Raw genomic sequence first — 23,758 nt, 5'->3', positions numbered from 1 at the left:
TGTCAATCTCATTTTTGAGACGTTTGAAGTCCTTTTCACCTTCTTAATTTACTGCATCTTTAAATTTTCTCCTTTCATCAGTTAAATTCAATCTCTGTTCTGTTACCCAAGGATTTCTACTAGCCCTTGTCTTTTCGCCTACTTGATCCTCTGCCGCCTTCACTATTTCATCTCTCAGAGTTACGTATTCATCTTCCAGTGTATTTGTTTCCCGTATTCTTGTCAGTCATACCCTAATGCTCTCTTTGAAACTCTCTACAGCCTCTGGTTCTCTCAGTTTATCCAGGTCCCATCTTCTCAAATTCCTACCTTTTTGCAGTTGCTTCAGCTTTAACCTACAGTTCATAAACAATAAATTGTGGTCAGACTCCACATCTGCCTCTGGGAACATCTTACAATTTAAAACCTGGTTCCTAAATCTCTGTCTTACCATTATATAATCTATCTGAAACCTTCCAGTGTTTCTAGACCTCTTCCATGTGTACAACCTACTTTCATGATTCTTGAACCAAGTGTTAGATATGATTAAGTTGTGCTCTGTGCAAAATTCTACCAGGCAGCTTCCTCTTTCATTCCTTACCCCCAGCCCATATTCACTTACTTCTTTTCCTTCTCTTCCTTTTCCTACTATCGAATTCCAGCTCTCATGACTATTAAATTTTTGTCTCCCTTAACTATCTGAATAATTTCTTTTATCGCGTCACACATTTCTTCAATCTCTTCATCATCTGCAGAGCTAATTGGCATATAAACTTGTACTACTGTGGTAGGCATAGGCTTTGTATCTCTCTTGGCTACAGTAATTTGTGCACTATGCTGTTTGTAGTAGCTTATCCACATTTCTATTTTTTTATTCATTATTAAACATACTCCTGCATTACCCGTATTTGATTTTATATTTATAAACCTGTATTCACCTGACCAGAGATCTGTCCCTCATTTCACTGAACTTCACTAATTCCCACTATATCTAACTTTAACCTATCCATTTCCCTTTTTAAATTTTCTAACCTAACTGCCCGATTAAGGGATCTGACATTCCACGCTCCAATCCGTAGAATGCCAGTTTTGTTCCTCCTGATAATGACTCTTCTGGGGTAGTCCCCGCCTGGAGATCCGAATCAGGAATATTTTAGCCAAGGCGAACAACATCATCATTTATCCATACAGTAAAGCTGTATACCAGGCTGTTCCAGCTCGTCGGCTCCATTGTGAGCCGTGGAGCGCTCCCTGCTCCAGGGAGCCGTGTCGCTCACTGTGACCATTCAAGTGGGTCGGCACGCCGGCACCTGGCACTGCTGGCTGAGGCAGGCGGTAAGACAAGCGTTTTGATGTGCCGGCTGCGTCTTACAAGATCGACAACCTCATATTCTTAGCTGCTAAGACGTGGTGACATGCTACACCAGGAAATACGATTTTCAGGAAATAAATAAGAAACAACTGTTTTACAAGAAATTGCATACTAACTTTATTGGGTCTCTGTAGCTTGACATTTTCTTTTCATTAGAAGATCAGAAATATCAGGCGTCAAAGTGTTCGCAGTGTTAATGCGGAGGATGGCCTTCATTGTTGCATCCTGAAGAAACAATCGTTCCTTACTTTTTACTCTTTTCATTACTGAGAAGAGCTGCTCACAACAATACGTAGATTCAAACATGCACATGATCTGAGCGGCATTGTTGTGAAGCTTGGGAAATGTTTTTTGCTGTAATGAATGATACCATTGTGACAAATCCAACGTGTTGTAGTACCTCTCTTTCAACAAAGTTGAATTTTGCAAATCAATTATCTCCAATTGAAGTGATGGTGACAAGTCATCGGGGGAAACTGAAAAAGGAGTGCTGAACACCTTAAGTTCCATTTCCAAACTAGTGAGGTCTCGGAATCGTGTTTCAAACGACGTGATGAGCTGCTTTAACTTTGCTTGGTAATCGCCGAAAGTAGTACCTTCAGGTAATTCTAAAGAAGCAAGACAACTGAAGAACGTTAAATGTCCATTACTCATCTGCCTCTCAAATAAACATAACTTTTCCATGAACGCTTTGATCTGGTCATGCATGTCAATGATTAACTGCCCTTTGCCCTGCAGTGACAGATTTAAATTATTCAGATACATAGTTATATCAGCTAAGAATGCCAGGTCTGATATCCATTTTATATCTTTCAGACAACACATTTCTTCCCCTTTCATTTCGAGAAAAAGGGATATTTCCTCGCGAATGGCAAAGAAAACATCAAGAATTTTCCCTGACTCAGCCAATGAACTGTACTGTGGTAAGGTATATCCCCATACTCCGCTTCCATATCTTTCAGGAATCCTTTGAATTGGCGATGATCCATACCGTGACGCCGCACAAAATTCACACACTTCACATCTTTCATTACGCCACCTAGCTCTACTGTTTCAGCACACAGTGCCTCTTGGTGAATAAAACAATGAAGAGTCAAAATGTCTTTCCCGAATTCGTCCCTGAGTTTATTTTTCAAATGAGAACCAAAACCTTGGTGACGCCCAATCATTTGTGGTGCACTGTCTGCCGCTACAGAATGGAGCTTATCCCACGGCAAATTCATGTTCTCCACTGATTCACAAACAGCTTCAAAAATGTCATGTCCTGTTGCGGTGTAATTGAGTGGTACCACATCCAAGAGTTCTTCAGTTACTTGCAGCTCCATGTTGACACCACGCACAAAGACTGCAAGTTGAGCACAGTCCGATATGTTGGTGCTTTCGTCAAGCGCTAGCGAAAATGCAGTAAAGCTCTCCGTCTTTCTCCTGAGCTGTGTCTCTAAATCTGCTGCCATGTCCAGGATTCGACGAGACATTGTTTGCTTTGACAGGCAAACCTCTTCAATTGCCTGCACCTCCATTGGAAACAAACATTCTGCAACTGCTACCATGCACGATTTTACAAGTGGTCCCACCGAAAATGGCTTGCCACTTGTCGCAATGATGTGAGCGATCCTGTAGCTTGCTCGAATTGCAGATTCAGTAGTGTTTTCTCCGCTCTCATTCACCTGAAAATTATAAACGCATTACAGAACACGAACTATGTTGCATGTTTTGATACCCTCCGTATTACGAAACTGTTTTTGAACTTACGTCTCCTGCTATGTCGTTCTTAAGCCTGGCTACCAGTTCTCTGCATGCAACGCCTTCTACCTAATCGTAGTGAACTGCGTTGAGACGTGTATAATGTCGTTGTACATTGTACCTCTTTGCAGAATTGAATACTTTATGACATAAAAGACATTGTCGACGACCATCCCTCTCAATGAATAGAAAGGTATCCTTCAATAGAGGTACAGGGCTCCCACAGCTAGTCATAGCTGTCATTGAACATGGATTATTGCGTCAGTTGCGGCTGCATGCGGCCAGGGGGCAGTGAGTTCGCTTTCCCCCTCCACGCGGGCTCCGAGCTGCTGCAGTGAGCGCTCCGGAGCGCCTTGGCTCCCTGGAGCTCGGTTGGAACAGCCTGCTGTATACCCTCAAGAAAAACTGCAGTTGTAATTTCCCCTTCCTTTGAGCCATTTGTAATACCAGCACAGCAAGGCTGTTTTGGTTGATATTACAAGGCGAGATCAGTTCAATCATCCAGACTATTGGCCATGCAACTACTGAAAAGGCTGCTGCCCCTCTTGAGGAACCACACATTTGTCTGACCTCTCAACAGACACCCCTCTGTTATGGATGGTATCTACAGCATGGCTACCTGTATCACTGTGGCGTGCGAGCCTGCCTACCAATAGCAAAGTCAAGATCTATGGTTCATTGGAGGGGTGAAGGAACAACATATCACTTCAAAAACTAACGGAACTAATATTCACTCTTGTGATACTGCTGAATGCTATTTGTGTTGATTTACTTGTTCTTGAGCTGGGTGTGCAAGTGACTCTTGTCTAATCTCTCTTTCCTTTTTTTGTGCTGCTTTTTTATTTTCCATTTTGTTTCTACTGAAGCTTTATATAGAATGTCTCCACCCCCTACCTTTCTGTACACCAGTTTTCAGTTTTTGTTGTGTTACTGCTAACTCATCATATATTTTCAGATTTCAGTTTTCCCCCCTACATTTTTGTGTAAACTTTGTCTACTTGTTGAGATTACATGACACTAGCACAACTAATACTCAGACAAAAATTACACTTGCTTGGGTTTCTGGTCCAGCTTGTTCCTCTGATATGAGGTTGCACTTCTCATTGCTGTTACTTTCTACTGGACTTTCGGGGCTTTCTGTCCTCCCTCACCCATCTCCCCTTTACACTTTATTGGTTAGTCCCAGTTGTAGCTCACTGTTTCTTTACTGATGTGTATCTATTAAAAATTTCTTTGTCCTCTCCAATTATGTCTCACAAAGTGCATTGTTGGCAGTTTTGTCTAATGCACACATTGCAAAGACTGTCAAAATGCACCTTGAGGGGAAAAAGCTGAAAGTAAATGACACTTTTCTGCCTTTATTTCATCTAATAGTTTGTGATGCTTTTGCTTGATGGTGACTTACGTTACCATATACTAGTGGACTGCAGTATGACATTTACAAGACTAGCATGCCTCTTCCACAGTGGGTAAAGTTGCCAGTATCAGAAACAAAAAAGTGACTCCCCCTTGCTCAGCTAGCTGAGCCATCTATAAGCCCATATGAGCTGTACTCTCTAAGAGCCATGGCTTCAGACCTCTGCAGCAAGGAGCTGACTTGCATTTCAAGGTGCAGCTTCAGGATCAACTTTTATCTGTTGGGAAAAAATCTATCAATAGTAACAGTTGTAAAAAAGTTGACTGTCATTCTTTGAATCCACTTGGACAATATTTGAAGTTCTTCCTGATTACTGAAATTCGTTTTCCTTTGAAAAATATGTTTTAATATACCTTTCAGGATATTTAACTGAGTTGTACCACATTAATTCTATTCCTGTGTATCTTTTTGATTTTTAGTACATCAAAACTGTTGTATGATCTACTACTCTTTGTTCGATTATGACTGCATCACGCATCCTCTATGTTCCAGTTCCCTTGCAATCCAGTACAAAGAACTACTTGTTGAAGTAACTTTTGAATCTTGGAACGTTTTGCTTTCTAGTTTGAGTTGATGTAGACTCTTCCTTTAACTTTATGTGAAGAGTTAAATTTATTTACAGATGTGATTAATGAGAGGTGTTTAAACTGAAGATGCACTTGTTAAATATATTTTCACTTCACTTACAGCAAGATGAAGACAAGCATTTGAGTTAATCCCTCTGCAGCATGTACATAGAAAGTGCTTATTAAAAGTATGATGATAAATTTGAAATTTCTTGATTGAAACTGAGTGCCAGGCTAAGTCTCAAAACCTGGAAGACTACATTAAAGATGTGGACTGTCAGAAAGTTTAACAACAGCACACTCACTACTGCAGAGTAATATTATCATACTGAGAGCAACTTTTTCTTATTAAAATTATTGACTATATGTGGCACATAAGGTTTTTACTTGAAATGGCAATGGAAGTTGTGTTTGAGTGCAGTTTAAATCTTCTACCAGTATTATATTTCCACAATGAAAGGAGATGGCAAGTATATAGAAGTCTCAAAGCTTTGTACCATCTGCATATTTGTGTATATGGTTAGGCTTAGACTTAAAGGGAGCAGAGAATGAAAGTAACAAAGATACAGGCAGTCTGCTCAAAAGTGCACATCTGCTACTAGATAAGATTCAGTACCATGTTGCTCCACTCTGTGCATCCTAAAATTCTTGCACCCTCTTTGGTCCACTACTATCCACAGAGCGGTCAAGACATTGCTGCTCTTACCTAGTCTGCTCTTCGACGGCAGCCTTCCTGAGGTAATCTACTGTTTGAGGAGGGTTTCTGTGCCACTGCACTGGAATGTTTCAGTTGGTTCCAAGCAGGTACTGCAGCCTGGTCAGTTCAGTTGATTCATGAGGTGAACATGGTGTGCTCATGCATTAACATCTTGAAAGACAAATTGATCACAGTAATGTTGACAGTAGAGCTGACAGCATGTTGGAAGGTCCTATCTCAATACTGCATAGTCCTAAACTTATGCCTGGTAGTATAATGATTGGCATCTTTTTGCAAAGTATTTGAAAAAGCAATGTACTCAAGAGTAGCACCGGATTTAAGTAGAAATAATAAAATACGACATAGCTTTGATTCAAGAAGGTTGCTTGACTGAGATTGCTGTTTATACATTCACTCAGTAAATATTACAAGGCTTAAATGATAAAGTGTCACTAGTTGATACTTTTTTGTTAATCTTCCCAATGCACTTGATTGTGTGGATCACATTAATCTCTTAGAAAACCTTAAGTTCTGTGGAACTGATAATTTGGCAAATAATTGATTTGAATCATATTTAATAAACTGGATGCAGAAAGTTGTGCTGAAAATTCAAACAGCTTTGGAAGGCAAGAGCAGTTTACTTACTGAGGAAAAACTTTGGAGAGAATCACACAGAGATCTGTTTTGGGTTCACTCATATTCCTTATAATTGTGAGTGAGTGTCCAGTAGACCTTCATCAAGCAGAACTGGTAATTTTTGAAGACAGAACTAGCATTATAATAAATTCTGTCAGAGAGAAAGCAACAGAAAAAATTGTGTATGATGGTTTTCAAAGCATTATTAAGTGACTGAAAATTGACTCTCCATAAATTTGTAAAAACACTCTATATTCAGTGTTGTACAACAAATAGTCACAGCAACTACTGACGTAGTATATGACAGGAGTCAGTGAACAGGGTAGATTGCTCCAAATTGTTGGATGCTCATACTGAGGAAAACTTTAGCTGGAAGAAGCATATTACTGAATTCCTGAAACAATTAAGTTCAGCTACTGTTGCATCTTGTATAATTGCTGCTCTTGGAAGTCCATTGGCCGCTTTAAGTATCTGGATATTTCCACTCAATAATGTCTTGTGGAATAATTTTCTGATGTAACTCATTACATGGAAAGTATAGATTGCATAAAAATAAGCAGTAAGAATAATGTGTGATGTACAACCACAGTCATTGTGTAGTTACCTCTTCAAAGAGTTATGAATTTTGATTGTACCTTCACAGTATACGTTTTGCTATTAAAATTCGTCCTAAATAATGTTTGAGGAGAATACCTGTGTCTGTGCTGAAATTGCTATCAGGAAAATATACCTTCATTACCCATTATTGAAGCTGTAATTGACTAAGAAAGGTGTACAATATGCAACGACAATTTTTGTTTTAACGTTTTCCCAATAATATAAAAATGTCTGACAGGTAGTGAAGCAAGTTTTAAATCTAATCTAAAATCATTTCTTGTGGACAACTCCTTCTCCTCCAGTCAGATTTTTATTTAAAATACTGATAGCCCGTAAGGAAACTAGTTTTAAGTGCCTTTGCATTAGTAGGACTGAAAAATTTTATGTTAATTAATGTTAAAACTAATCATGTGCAGTAAATTGACTCATTCACCATCATTTCAATAAAAAATCATTCAAATTATCTATGGAACATTAAACTTGCTGAGAAGAACCCTAATTCTATACATAATTCTGGTTCATAACATAACTGACCCTACCTCCCAGCTGAACCTTTGGGACAGTATACCTCAAACACAGGCAGTGCATTCTCTGTGCACAGAAATTGTCATGCTCCAGATTAATCATTTATATGTCAGTGAAGAGAAGCCAGTATCATTTATCATGTAGAGATGGTAGCGTACTATCTGGGCCAACACAGGATTTCCACTCATCGCTTAAAAGGCGGTTTGTAGTTCTGTTACATTCTCACTCGGGATACCTGTGAGCCATACTTTGTAGACAGCTGACATTGGTAGTGTTATTGGCCATGTGTGACCACTATGAGGCAGATCTTCTACAATTTTGTCTCTCAGAAAAGCAGTTGCATTTCGAATTATGTATCTGTGTTGTATGACAGTTCACTGGGCAACTTCTCATATTGGCATCGAGTGACATTATACTGAGTGCACTATCCGAAAATTACCTCGAGCAATTAAACAGAGAACCGACTCGTGGAGATAACATCTTGGACCTACTGATAACAAACAGCCCCGAACTTTTCGACTCTGTATGTACAGAACAGGGAATCAGTGATCATAAGGCCGTTGCAGCATCCCTGAATATGGAAGTTAATAGGAATATAAAAAAAGGGAGGAAGGTTTATTTGTTTAGCAAGAGTAATAGAAGGCAGATTTCAGACTACCTAACAGATCAAAACGAAAATTTCTGTTCCGACACTGACAGTGTTGAGTGTTTATGGAAAAAGTTCAAGGCAATCGTAAAATGCGTTTTAGACAGGTACGTGCCGAGTAAAACTGTGAGGGATGGGAAAAACCCACCGTGGTACAACAACAAAGTTAGGAAACTACTGCGAAAGCAAAGAGAGCTCCACACCAAGTTTAAACGCAGCCAAAACCTCTCAGACAAATAGAAGCTAAACGATGTCAAAGTTAGCGTAAGGAGGGCTATGCGTGAAGCGTTCAGTGAATTTGAAAGTAAAATTCTATGTACCGACTTGACAGAAAATCCTATGAAGTTCTGGTCTTACGTTAAATCAGTAAGTGGTTCGAAACAGCATATCCAGACACTACGGGATGATGATGGCATTGAAACAGAGGATGACACGCGTAAAGCTGAAATACTAAACACCTTTTTCCAAAGCTGTTTCACAGAGGAAGACCGCACTGCAGTTCCTTCTCTAAATCCTCGCACAAACGAGAAAATGGCTGACAATGAAAAAAGTGTCCAAGGAATAGAAAAGCAACTGGAATCACTCAATAGAGGAAAGTCCACTGGACCTGACGGGATACCAATTCGATTCTACACAGAGTACGCGAAAGAACTTGCCCCCCTTCTAACAGCCGTGTACCGCAAGTCTCTAGAGGAACGGACGGTTCCAAATGATTGGAAAAGAACACAGATAGTCCCAGTCTTCAAGAAGGGTCGTCGAGTAGATGCGCAAAACTATAGACCTATATCTCTGACGTCGATCTGTTGTAGAATTTTAGAACATGTTTTTTGCTCGAGTATCATGTCGTTTTTGGAAACCCAGAATCTACTATGTAGGAATCAACATGGATTCCGGAAACAGCGATCGTGTGAGACCCAACTCGCTTTATTTGTTCATGAGACCCAGAAAATATTAGATACAGGCTCCCAGGTAGATGCTATTTTTCTTGACTTCCGGAAGGCGTTCGATACGGTTCCGCACTGTCGCCTGATGAACAAAGTAAGAGCCTACGGAATATCAGACCAGCTGCGTGGCTGGATTGAAGAGTTTTTAGCAAACAGAACACAGCATGTTGTTATCAATGGAGAGACGTCTACAGACGTTAAAGTAACCTCTGGCGTGCTACAGGGGAGTGTTATGGGACCATTGCTTTTCACAATATATATAAATGACCTAGTAGATAGTGTCGGAAGTTCCATGCGGCTTTTCGCGGATGATGCTGTAGTATACAGAGAAGTTGCAGCATTAGAAAATTGTAGCGTAATGCAGGAAGATCTGCAGCGGATAGGCACTTGGTGCAGGGAGTGGCAACTGACCCTTAACATAGACAAATGTAATGTATTGTGAATACATAGAAAGAAGGATCCTTTATTGTATGATTATATGATAGCGGAACAAACACTGGTAGCAGTTACTTCTGTAAAATATCTGGGAGTATGCGTGCGGAACGATTTGAAGTGGAATGATCATATAAAATTAATTGTTGGTAAGGCGGGTACCAGGTTGAGATTCATTGGGAGAGTGCTTAGAAAATGTAGTCCATCAACAAAGGAGGTGGCTTACAAAACACTTGTTCGACCTATACTTGAGTATTGCTCATCAGTGTGGGATCCGTACCAGATCGGTTTGACGGAGGAGATAGAGAAGATCCAAAGAAGAGCGGCACGTTTCCTCACAGGGTTATTTGGTAACCGTTACGGAGATGTTTAATAAACTCAAGTGGCAGACTCTGCAAGAGAGGCGCTCTGCATCGCGGTGTAGCTTGCTCGCCAGGTTTCGAGAGGGTGCGTTTCTGGATGAGGTATCGAATATATTGCTTCCCCCTACTTATACCTCCCGAGGAGATCACTAATGTAAAATTAGAGAGATTAGAGCGCGCACGGAGGCTTTCAGACAGTCGTTCTTCCCGCGAACCATACGCGACTGGAACAGGAAAGGGAGGTAATGACAGTGGCACGTAAAGTGCCCTCCGCCACACACCGTTGGGTGGCTTGCGGAGTATAAATGTAGATGTAGATGTAGATTGGCATAAACCTGCTTGGGCATACCCTAAGTTTGGAAATGACCCTTTGAGCCATCTCGAGATACTAAAAAATGTATGCAAGCTGTACAGTCTCATTCGCAATTGAAGATGCATCACATTCTACTGAATTACACTTAGAATTAGTTTCCTTTTTACCTTCATTACACAAGTCACTGTACATAATGAATTCCCGTTGTTGAAAGAGTATTGAGAATGTTGTCTCCAATAAAAACAAAGCACAAGCTTTGTATCTCATCAGGGTGGTACTGTACTCTTCATGAACAATGTAGTTTACTGCTCTCTTCCATTGATGAAAAATTAAAAATAAATGTGCAAGATACCACAACATTTGAAGCAAAATACAGTGCTAACCTTTCTGGGTCACGGCTTGCCTCCATATTTTGTGTGTGTGTGTGTGTGTGTGTGTGTGTGTGTGTGTGTGTGAGAAAGAGAGAGAGAGAGAGAGAGAGAAAGAGAGAGAGAGAGAGAGAGAGAGAGAGTATTAGCTTTCATGTCATGTGCAAGTTAACCAACTGATCTGGATTCATAGAACTAAAATGACATTACTACAGCTGACCAAAAAGCTCTTACAAACTATCTATTTTTAAATTATGTACACTATCCATCACTCAGCCTTATTATGGCACAGAGAGAGTGAAGTATTCAGTCACAAAAATCTTTGACCACCTGGCCAGACATGTAAAGAATTCAATGGATAATAAAATTGACTTCAAATACAAACTGAAATCATATCTGCGTAACAACTCCTGCTCCATAGAACATCTGAATTTGTAGTAGCACGATAAGTGTAAATCACGGAGTGTACTTACAAAATGTAACTAAAAAGTCATGTAATGCTCAGCACCTTGCCAATTTTTTGCTCATAAAGTGTGGTATAATTGTAAAGCTGACTTATTCCACATTATAGCAAGAGGTACAGTTGTGACCAAAGGAACATGTAACTAACTAATAACTTACTAACTAATTACATAGTACTGCTAGTTGGAATTCTAAATATAATGAGTACATGAGTTGACAAAATGCACATAAGTGACAAGAGTCATGGGATAGTGGTATGCACATGTATAGATGGTAGTAGGATCACATACACAACTTGTAAAGGGGCAGTGCATTGGTGGAGTTGTCATTTGTCCTCAGGTGTTTCACGTGAAAAGGTTTCTGACATGATTATGACTGATGATGGGAATTAATAGGCTTTGCACGTGGTATGGTAGATGTATGCGACATTCCATTTTGGAAATCGTTTAGAGCATTCAATATTCTGTCATTCGAAGTGCCAAGAGTGTGCTGAGAATAACAAATTTTGGGCATTTTCTCTCACCCTGGACTGCAAGAAATAACTGCAGGAATCAATGTGGGATGTATGACAAACATATCCATTAGGACAGTGAGGAAAACCTGAATGTTAATGGGCTATGGCAGCAGATGACTGATGAAAGTGTCTTTAATAACAACACAACATTGCCTCTGCTAGGCTCATGACCGTATAAATTGGATCCTAGACTGCTGGAAAGCCATGGCCTGGTCAGATGAGTCATCATTTCAACTGGTAAGAGCTGATGTTAGGGTTTGTGTGTGGTGCAGATGTTATGAAGCCATGAACCCTAGTTGTCAACAAGGCACTGTGCAAGCTTGTGGTGGCTCCATAATGGTATGGGCTGTTTTTATGAGGAATGGACTGGATCATTTGGTCCAACTGAACTGATAATTGACTAGAAATTGTTATGTTCAGTTACATGGAGACCATTTGCAGTCATTCATGGACTTCATGTTTCCAAAGGTGTCACTAGACCACAATTGTTCACAATTGGTTTGAAGAACATTCTGGACAATTCGAGCTAATGATTTGGTTACCCAGATTGCCCAACATGGATCCTATTGAGCATTTATGGGACATAATTGAGAGGTCTGTTCCTGTACAAAATCCTGCACTGGAAACACTTTTGCAGTTGTTTTGTACCTCAACTTTTGCAGTTGTTGATGGCTATAGAGGCAGCATGGCTAAGTATTTCTGCAGGGGACTTACAAAAACTTGTCGAGTCGATGTCACATTGAGTTGCTGCACTATGCCAGGAAAAAGGAGATCCAACATGATATTAGAGGATATCCCATGATTTTTGTAACCTCATTTTATTTGATCATCATCATCATTATCATCATCATCATCATTTAATACTGATTATGCCTTTCAGCGTTCAGTCTGGAGCATAGTCCCCCTTATAAAATTCCTCCATGATCCCCTATTCAGTGCTAACATTGGTGCCTCTTCTGATGTTAAGCCTATTACTTCAAAATCGTTCTTAACCGAATCCAGGTACCTTCTCCTTGGTCTGCCCCGACTCCTCCTACCCTCTACTACTGAACCCATGAGTCTCTTGGGTAACCTTGCTTCTCCTATGTGTGTAACATGACCCCACCATCTAAGCCTGTTCGCCCTGACTGCTACATCTATAGAGTTCATTCCCAGTTTATCTTTGATTTCCTCATTGTGGACACCCTCCTGCCATTGTTCCCATCTACTAGTACCTGCAATCATCCTAGCTACTTTCATATCCATAACCTCAACCTTGTTGATAAGGTAACCTGAATCCACCCAGCTTTCGCTCCCATACAACATAGTTGGTCGAAAGATTGAACGGTGCACAGATAACTTAGTCTTGGTACTGACTTCCTTCTTGCAGAAGAGAGTAGATCATAGCTGAGCGCTCACTGCATTAGCTTTGCTACACCTCGCTTCCGGTTCTTTCACTATGTTGCCATCCTGTGAGAATATGCATCCTAAGTACTTGAAACCGACAACCTGTTTGAACTTTGTTCCTCCTATTTGGCACTCAATCCGTTTATATCTCTTTCTCACTGACATCACTTTCGTTTTGGAGATGCTAATCTGCATACCATAGTCCTTACATTTCTGACCTAGCTCTGAAATATTACTTTGCAAACTTTCAATCGAATCTGCCATCACAACTACGTCATCCGCATATGCAAGACTGCTTATTTTGCGTTCACATATCTTAATCTCACCCAGCCAGTCTATTGTTTTCAACATATGACCCATAAATAATATGAACAACAGTGGCGACAGGTTGCAGCCTTGTCTTACCCCTGAAACTACTCTGAACCATGAACTCAATTTACCATCAACTCTAACTGCTGCCTGACTATCCATGTAAAGACCTTTAATTGCTTGCAAAAATTTGCCTCCTATTCCATAATCTCATAGAACAGACAATAACTTCCTCCTAGGAACCCGTTCATATGCCTTTCCTAGATCTATAAAGCATAGATACAATTCCCTGTTCCACTCATAACACTTCATTATTTGCCGTAAGCTAAAGATCTGGTCCTGACAACCTCTAAGAGGCCTAAACCCACACTGATTTTCATCCAATTGGTCCTCAACTAATACTCCCACTTTCCTTTCAACAATACCTGAGAAGATTTTACCCACAACGCTGATTAAAGAGATACCTCTGTAGGTGTTAGAATCTTTTCTGTTTCCATCTTTAAAGATTGGTGTGATTACTGCTTTCGTCCAGCCTGATGGAACCTGTCCCAACTCCCAGGCCATTTCAATTATCCTGTGTAGCCATTTAAGACCTGACATGCCACTGTACTTGATGAGTCCCGACTTAATTTCATCTACCCCAGCTGCTTTATTGCATGGCAATCTATTGACCATTTTCTCCACTTCCTCAAATGTGATCCTATTTCCATCATCATTCCTATCCCATTGTACCTTGAAATCTGAAACATTACTGATTGTATTTTCACCTACATTGAGCAACTCTTCAAAATATTCCCTCCATCTGCCCAAGGAATCCACAGGATTCACCAGCAGTTTTCCTGACCTGTCCAAAATACTTGTCATTTCCTTCTTACCTCCCTTTCGAAGACTGCTAATTACACTCCAGAATGGTTTTCCAGCAGCTTGACCCAAAGTCTCCAACCCGTTTCCAAAGTCTTCCCAAGATTTCTTCTTGGATGCTGAAATTATCTGTTTGGCTTTGTTTCTTTCTCCAACATAACTTTTTCTATCTACCTGAGTTCTAGTATGCAGACATTTTTGATACACCTTCTTCTTCCTTTTACAGGCTGTCTTGACTGTGTCATTCCACCAAGCTGTTTGCTTCATCCTGCCTTTACACGCCACTGTTCCAAGACATTCTTTAGCCACTTCTAGTACTGTGTCCCTGTACATTGTCCATTCCTTTTCCAATGACTGTAATTGACTACCTTCAACTAGTTGGTACCTTTCTGAGATCACTGTTATTTACTTGTGCCTGATTTCCTTATCCTGAAGTTTCTCCACTCTTATCCTCCTACATATGGACCTGACCTCCTGCACTTTCGGCCTCACAATCCCAATTTCACTGCAGATTAAATAATGATCAGTGTCATCAAAGAATCCCCTGAATACACGTGTGTCCCTCACAGCCTTCCTGAATTCCTGATCTGTTATTATATAGTCAATGACAGATCTGGTTCCCCTGCCTTCCCAAGTATACCAGTGAATGTCCTTATGTTTAAAAATGGAGTTTGTGATTACTAAGCCCATACTGGCACAGAAATCAAAGAGTCATTTCCCGTTCCTGTTGGCCTCCATATCCTCTCCAAATTTACCCATAACCTTTTCATACCCTTCTGTTCGATTTCCAATCCTGGCATTAAAATCACCCATGAGCAGAACACTGTCCTTGTCCTTTACTCTAACAACTACATCACTGAGTGCCTCATAAAAACTATCCATCTTATCTTGATCTGTCCCTTCACAATGCGAATATACTGACACAATCCTAATTTTCTTGCTAGACACTGTCAAATCTATCCACATTAGTCGTTCGTATACATACCTTATTGCAACTACGCTGGGTTCCATTTCTTTCCTGATGTAAAGCCCTACACCCCATTGCGCTATTCCTGCTTTGGCTTCTGACAGGTAGACGTTGTATTCTCCCACTTCCTCTTCTTTCTCACCCCTTACCCAATGTCACTAACAGCTAAAACGTCCAGCCCCATCTTACTTGCAGCCTCTGACAGCTCTAGCTTCTTCCCAGAGTAGCCCCCATTGATATTAATAGCTCCCCATCTCATTACCATTTGTTTGCCAAGTCATATCTTAGGAGTCACTGGTTTGTCAGTTAGAGGTGAGACTGACAAACCAGGGACTCCTAAGATACAACTTGGCAAACAAATGGTAATGAGATGGGGAGCTATTAATATCAATGGGGGCTACTCTGGGAAGAAGGTAGAGCTGGCAGAGGCTGCAAGTAAGATGGGGCTGGACGTTTTAGCTGTTAGTGACATTTTATATGAAGGGCATAAAATAGTCTGATAGAGAATAGCTGCATAAACCCAGTGACAGGAGTTAGCATACCTGATTTTCTATCAAAAATACTTTGATCATCAGTCCAGATACAGTAAAACCTAATTTCACAAACCTTGCATCAATTGTTGTATCAGACCATTTATTTACTTTACATAGGTTTCAAAAGTATGCCAGTTAACACAATACATTTACTACTCTTTGGATCAGTCCACTGATTAGCAAGGCCAAAGGACAACCGCAGCCACTGATTGGTAACAGACTCTGTTGACTTCACCACCATAAATGATGCAGGAGCTCTTTAATGTACCTTGTTGTTGCTGTTAAGGGCCTCAGCCAGTGTGGAAGTTCTTTCAGCAGTTCAGGTATTTATCAAAGTCTGTCATTCTTGCTCAAAGTGCCACTGTCTACCATTTTTGGTTTGGTCTTGTTGCGGGTTGACAGGAGAGCCAACACCGGGTACTAGAGGAAGCCGAAAGGCACGCGTTTTAGCTCAAGCAGGCTGGCGTGAGCACAAGGAAATTAGAATTTAGAAAAACGGACGTAGCTGGTGGAATACTTAACTTTAATCCATTAATGATGAGTGTCGCTCTTGACTGTACATGATGCAGTATCAATAGTAACTGGTAATGGCGCCTTGCTAGGTCGTAGCAAATGACGTAGCTGAAGTCTATGCTAACTATCATCTCGGCAATTGAGAGCGTATTTTGTCAGTGAACCATCGCTAGCAAAGTCTGTTGTACAACTGGGGTGAGTGCTAGGAAGTCTCTCTAGACCTGCTGTGTGGCGGCGCTCAGTCTGCAATCACTGACAGTGGCGACACGCGGGTCCGACGTATACTAACGGACCGCGGCCGATTTAAAGGCTACCACCTAGCAAGTGTGGTGTCTGGCGGTGACACCACAGGTCTTTTACTAGGCCCAAGGCCTATTTATCCACTTTCATTATAGTTTATTTACTTTTGTTATCCTTCCTCAATATAAACCATTACATTTTATTGTCATATCAATATTTCTATATTATCCTCCAAGGTGAGAGTATACATCCTGGTTTATTATTTTGATCTGTGACCTCAATCATAAAGTGCTATGAGGTGCAGATACTGTTACTGATGAGAGGAAGAAATTGACATTTTAAAGAAATACAATTTAATATAATTCAAATTACACAAATATTCAGACACACTAGTGTACATGCACGTATCTGTAGTAGTACAATGATAATGACATGAATTTTTCCAATCTTGATAATAAGAACCTGATACAGGCCAGAAACACATCATTGGGCTCACAGTAAAGTGAACAAAATGTACTTGGTAAAAAAGTAAATTTTTAAGAATGAACATTTGCTGCAATCTATCTAATCTCATATCCATTAGTTCACTTTCTTAGCAATATTGAAAATGACATACCAGTACTGAGGTTTCACCACAATGAAACAGCATGTGTTACCTACCTCTACTCCCCCCCCCTCCCCCCCCCCCCCTGCTGCCTCCCCACCACTCTTCCTCTTCCCTTTTTCTTTCTTATATGTCTCTCTTCTGTTTTTTTGTGGACCATCTGTTTAATGTCTGAATAAATGACATCCTTTCAGATCTATTTAAGCAAAATTTTAATATTTAATTTCTGGACATTGCTGTAATTTTCTCGGTTCATGTTTCACTAATTCATGCAGTTTGTATCTCCACATTTGTTTTACCCTGGAAGTACAAACAGCTTTTCTCCCACCTCCCTCCTTCCCCCTCTCTTACAGCTGTTTCTTTGCATTGTCTCAAACACTGAATATTCATTTTCACTTTATGAGTATTAATACTTTTTATTGGTCCTTTTGGGTACTGATATTTCTCTAAGGAGTTGCAATGTCCTTCCAAAATTTATTCTAAGCTTCACACTCAACTGGTTACATTTACATCATTATTCTTTTTGTATGACCATAGTTTAAGGGTCTGACATGATGTAAGAGAATATTACAATCCAATTTCTTCAGCAATAATGAGATTAGCAGATTTTATTGTGCTATGTTGTGTAAAAGTAAGTGTAGCAGTTGAAACAAATGAGTCAACACTGTAAATAAAACTTTGCCCATGCATTGCAGAATCATGACCGGAAAACTTCAGAAGAAGTAACTGAAAATAGTGACATTGGAGAACATGAAGATAATGATGTTAAAGCAGAAAGACAGAAGGTTGCTGACATAATGGCCAGCAATATAACAAAGCCACCTGTGGTAATAGTTCAGGTATGTGGCAACAGTTTCTTTGTGTCCTTTGGTACATTTAAGGTGTTTGGTGTCAATCAGTATCATTTGGAAAAAGTTAAAAGTTGAAGTACTCAGATCTTTGGGTGGCTACTATAACTTATTTGCATGATGTGTGGTGGATTATTGTTGTTATCTTCTGGCCAAAGCATGGTTTGATGCCACTGTCCACAGTAATCTATCCTGTGTAAAGCCTCTTCATCTCTGCATAACTACCGCAACCTACATCCATCTAAACTTGCTTACTGTATTCAAACACAAGTCTCCCTCTGCAGTTTTTTTACCCCCTTACATTTGCCTCCAGTACCAGACTGACACTTCTTTGATGCCTCAGGAGTTGCATATAACTGTCCTATAAATTGATCCCTGTTTAGATGTTCGTCAGGGTGACTCATAAATTACTTTTCTCAGCAATTCGATTCAATGTGACCTCATCAGTTACTGAGTCTATCCATCTAATCTTCAGCACCACATTACAAAAGCTTCTATTCTCTTCTTGCTTGGACTGCTTATTTTCTGTTAACCACTTTCGTACAATCATACACTCCAGGCAAATACCTTCTCAAATTATTTCCTAACGTTTAAATTTATATTTGGTGTTGACATTTTTAAACAATTTTTATGCTGTTGCTATTCTGCATTTTGTATCCTCTCAACTTCCACCCTCAACAGTTACTTTGCTGTGAAAACTCACCTACAGCATTTGGTGTCTAATCTCCTAACCCAATTCCCTCAGAAATGACTGCTTAATTTGACTATCTTGGATTACCCTTATTTTTACTTTGATAGTCATCTTGTAAACCCTTTTGCAAAATACTATCCACGTCATTCAGTTGCTCTTTCAAGTCCTTTACTGCCTTCATCAGAATTGCATTGCCGCAGGCAAATATCAAAGTTAATTATTATATCTCCACCCTGAACCTGAACTACGTTTCCACATTTAGCTTTGGTTTCCTTCAAGCTTACTCCGTGTATGGGGCACAGGCTACAACCCTGTCTAATTGTCTTCCCAAATAATACTGCTTCCTTTTCATGTCTATTGTCTTTTATAACTGCAGTCTGCTTTTTGTACAAGTTGTAGATAATCTTTTCCTGCCTGTATTTTATCCCTGCTACCTTCAGAACTTAACTGATAATGTATGAAATAATGTTACATGTATTCATCGTAATTGTACCACCACAGCTGTTAAGATTATAAAATAAACTTGTAAATCACCATCTTACCTGCTGTTTGTATGGTTACATGAAGTTCCAGTTGTAGTAACGTATGTGGCTGTGGATACAGACAGGGTAGCCAGGCAATCTATGCCAGATTGCTGTGCTGGGGTCTGGTACTGGAAGCCTGAAGAGGGTGGTAACTGTGTTTCTGGTAGACAGAGCAGTGCCACAGTGTGCTGCAGCAGCAATGTACAGAACAGAGTCCAAATTGACATATGTAAAAGGGGGCAGGAGGCAGATTTCTATGTATCTGGATCTTGTAGACAGCTCTAGGCACATAGCAAAAAAGTCACTTAGCTACTGTCATCCCCAGGGCTCAGTTATTCACCTCACAGCCACCTCAGCAGACTGGCTTTGTGGTCAGGGAGGACTGGCCTATTTATGGGCTACATGCTGGCACCATTTATGATGTGGTCAACTTTCCCTAGTGGCACTTGCAGGATTGCATATTGCTGTCACAGTTGCTTAGGCTGACACTGCTACAGTGCCCCCCCTTTTTTTTATTTTACACTGTCCTCAGTTTGCGTACATTTTAACAGAGTACATACACTGATGGAAAAAAATCACAACACTAAAAAGTAATGAATGTAGAGTAATGGCCGGCCGGAGTGGCCGAGTGGTTCTGGGCGCTACAGTCTGGAACCGCGTGACCACTACGGCCGCAGGTTCGAATCCTGCCTCGGTCATGGATGTGTGTGATGTCCTTAGGTTAGTTAGGTTTAAGTAGTTCTAAGTTCTAGGGGACTGATGACCACAGCAGTTAAGTCCCATAGTGCTCAGAGCCATTTTTGTACAGTAATGAAATTGTGGGAATACATTTGTCTAGGTTATTTATTTAAGTGCTTAACATTGCAAGCTCACACGTTAATGTAATTGTGACATAAGCCATTGCAAATGTGAAATGTTGTTACATTAATAACTACTGTAACCACCAGAATGTTGAGTCAAACATGTAAATATGCAGGCATTGTGTTACATAGATGCAGGATGTCAGTTTGTGGGAAGGAGTTCTATGCCTGTCACAGTTGGTTGGTACGGTTAATGCTGTTTGTGGATGACACAAGAGGTGTCATCTGTTGATGTCCCGTATGTTCTCGATTAGAGACAGATCTGGTAATAGAGAAGGCCAAGGCAACAAGTTAACACACTGTAGAGCATTGGCTTACAACAGCGGTATGTGGTCGAACATTATCCTGTCGGAAAACACCCACTTGAATGTTGCTCATGAATGGCTGCACAACAGTCGAGTCACCCAACTGACATACAGATTTGCCATCAGGGTGCTGTCATACAAAATCACCCATCTGACCATAACTCCAGATGTGGGTCCAGTATGTCTAGCACACATAAGGTTGGATGCAGGCTTTCAACTGGCCTATTAACCAACACACGGCTATCACTGGCACCGAGATAAAGCCAACTTTCATCAGAAAACACAATAGAACCACTCCCTGCCCTTCAATGAGCTCTTGTTTGACACCACTGAAGTCATAAATGACAGTGGTTTGAGGTTAGTGGAATGCACGCCAAAGGGCATCTGACTCGGAGCTGTCTTTGAAGTAACCAACTTGCAACAGTTTGTTGTGTCACTGCTGCTCAGATTACTGCTGCAGATGCCATATGATGCACCAGAGCCATAGTCCAAGCACGATGGTCTTTACTCTTGGTTGTGGCACTTGGCCAGTCTTCTTTAGACTGTACATTCTCATGACGACTGCTGCCAGTAATCAAGTGTAGTGTCTACATTCCTGCAGTCTTTCTGCACTATCACAAAAGGAACATCCAGCTTGTTGTAGCCCTATTACATGACCTCATTCAAACTCAGTGAGGTGTTGATAATGGTGTCTTTCTCACCTTAAAGGCATTCTTGACTAACAACCACTCACTGTGCCCAATCTCAAAGTTAACTAATGCTTATGGCCATTACAGCATGTATTTCAAGCAAACCTGACTTGCTGGTGCTACTATTCCCACCCTTTGTGACTGGTGCAAATTTCAATAGATATCACCTTTCAGATGTAGGAGCATGCCTATCAACTTTTGTCTATGTCGGACAACTCCTTCTTCGTGTTGCAATATTTTTTCCCATCAGTGTATTTGCACAAACACAGCACTGTAATAACCTGGTTACAAATTAAATCTGTAGTGTTGCTGAACAATGTCCCGTGGACTTATATGCCACTTGTTGCTCATAGCACTAGTTCTATAGGCACTGCAGGCATGTGGTAGACATGTGGGTTGTTGCCTATGTAATGCACTTGCTCTTTCAGTGAGGTGGTGGTGATTCTTGGTGGCAGGTGTAGTTACTCAGGAGTTAAGAGGTTGTGGGGCAGAAAAATTGTAGTGCCTCAGAATATTTTTGTTTCTGAAGTAGAGAGAAAAAGACCACCCTGCAACAAGGGCAAACAAAACCTCAGCAAATGAGGTATTAATGACGATGGTATGATGTTGCCTCTCACAAACAGGGCAATTCATAGTGGTTAGTGATTACAAGTGGCCATATTTAATGAAATTGTGATACATTGATAAGAATAGCAGAGAATGTAAAATGAAGTTAAATTTAGTTTTTACATACTTTATACATTCTGTAGACACCCTTGGCAAAACGAGCAATACATCATAATTCATATCACACCATACTTTCTGAAGCTCAGGCAGAGTCACCAACTTGGACACATTATAAATGTGCATTTTGAGTTCTGGAAGTGTTTTTGGTAAAGCAGGCACATGCACAAGGTCTCTCACCTAACGAGATAAAAAGGAATCCTTGGGTGTCAGTCCCAGAGATCTAGGTGGCCAAGAGTAGAATACAGGGCTATCATGTCCAATATGGTTTGGAAGATTTTGATATAAAAATGTATGAGCTCCATACACCAGTGTCGTAGGTTCTCCACCTTGCCAAATTATTTAACACATTGAACCTGTGTTAGGTAAATCTTTGTTGAAACATATCAAAAACAGGAAATGGACTGTACAGTTTTTGTGTTGACATCGGTCTGATAAATTCTGACATGAAGAATGCCTTGTGTGTAGAATGCCATTTTCACATATGGGACACAACTTTTATGTATTCATCTTCATGCATGTGCCAGCTTCAGATTGTGTGTGTTTGCACAGTGATCATTGTTTTTAGCTTTGTTTTATGTCCTTAGTAATTCTTATTAATGTTGACAACAACAGTGTTATTAATGTTGAAGTATAGAAATCAGTCTCTTAGGCACATACACTAATAAGCCAAGACATTATGACTACCTGCTTAATAGTCTGTCTTGCACATCAAAAGAAACTTTGGAACATAATCAGAATAATACAGGTACTGCAATATCATATTTATCTGCCGATACTGAGCAAGCGACTTTAAAGTACCATGTCTGGCAAATATGGGAATATACATAGTGGATGTACGAGCGCAGGTCACAGATGCATGGTTGACAACATATGGAAATGTGGGTCCAACCATCAGTTGTGAATGGATAGCCAAATGGTTAGGCGACCACTTACAATAAGCGGGAAATCAGAGTTCAAGTCCCAGTCTGGCACAAATTTTCATTGTCGTCATTCCATTCTACAGCTGATGGTAGTCCTTATTTGCAATTGTGAATTCATTTGATATGGAAGTATGATTATTCTCCCAAGAAAAAGTGCAAGCTGAGTTATTGAGTAATTTCTTCCTCTTGAACTTCCAAACTTTCTTGCCCACACAGCAAACATGACAATTCGTAGCAGAATACAGAAAACTCCAAAACCTAATAAGTACACGCATGGAATTATGCCAATATTATCATATTGTCCCAGCCATTTGTGAAAGCAGTTATTACATTGGCAAACTTTTCTATCAAAATAGTTCTAGAAATTGACAACTGGAGGCAGCACCAGTCAAGGGACAGGTAGTGAGACATCTGTATGTTGTTCTTCTACAGAATGAGTCCAGTTTTTCAGTGATATGTGGCTCACTAGTTGAGAAAATCGTGACCTGACCTATATTTGGGCACGGTCCTTTTAACACAAAGTTGTGGCCTGAGCTGTGCGTGGGCTTGGTCTCGAAAGTGTTAACATAAGCATCTCACACTATCTTACTGTCTCTCTTGGTTGTCATTGTAATCAGTAATTGAAGGCATATTTCATGAGAAACTTAAGTAAACAATAGAAGGGTCCATACATAAAATCAGACAGTCAAACAACTTTTAACAGGCTCAATTCAGTCCTTCAAGTCTTACCAAAAGTTTTGAAGGAACTATTGCAGTAAAATACTTTCCCGCTTTTATTAGATCACATCAACTGTATATTAGTTCAGCTGTTGTAAAGGACTTTTCATAAAATAATCATTTGCAATAATGAAGGGTATAAGTTTTCTCAAGGGCATTTTTATGACCTCGTGAGGTCTTTTGTATTTCACAACATGCTAGTTAGGCAAACTACAATGTGAATGGAAATCCGCCTTGTACGGAAAGAGTCGTATCATACTGATAGAAAATAGATTGAGACAATAATGGTTTGTGCACCCGAATTGAAACTACACACAGTGTGGGAGGAGGGGGAGGGGGGCATAAAATAAGGTATTGTTTTGGATCCAGTCCTGTTCTTGACCCACAAAAATGCTATTCCAAAGTTCAAGCAAAGTGACCAAAACCCAAAACTAGACATCACCAAGGCAGTGGGTGAAAAAGTCATTTGCTGGTTCACAGTAAGTAATTGAC

General features: G+C 40.3%; 1 protein-coding gene across 1 annotated transcript in view; it reads left to right on the top strand.

Moving 5' to 3' along the window:
- LOC124711232 (cholesterol transporter ABCA5-like) overlaps positions 1–23,758 on the top strand; it is a 359,780-nt gene that overhangs the window by 280,320 nt on the left and 55,702 nt on the right. The window contains exon 26 of the mRNA XM_047241193.1: positions 17,682–17,825. Within this exon, the coding sequence (XP_047097149.1) occupies positions 17,682–17,825 (144 nt within the window). The remainder of the gene's footprint in view (positions 1–17,681; positions 17,826–23,758) is intronic.

Source organism: Schistocerca piceifrons, chromosome 8, assembly GCF_021461385.2.
Source record: "Schistocerca piceifrons isolate TAMUIC-IGC-003096 chromosome 8, iqSchPice1.1, whole genome shotgun sequence".
NCBI lineage: Eukaryota > Metazoa > Arthropoda > Insecta > Orthoptera > Acrididae > Schistocerca > Schistocerca piceifrons.
The sequence above is the reverse complement of the archived record's forward strand: the minus strand, read 5'-3'. Positions and strand labels throughout refer to the sequence as shown.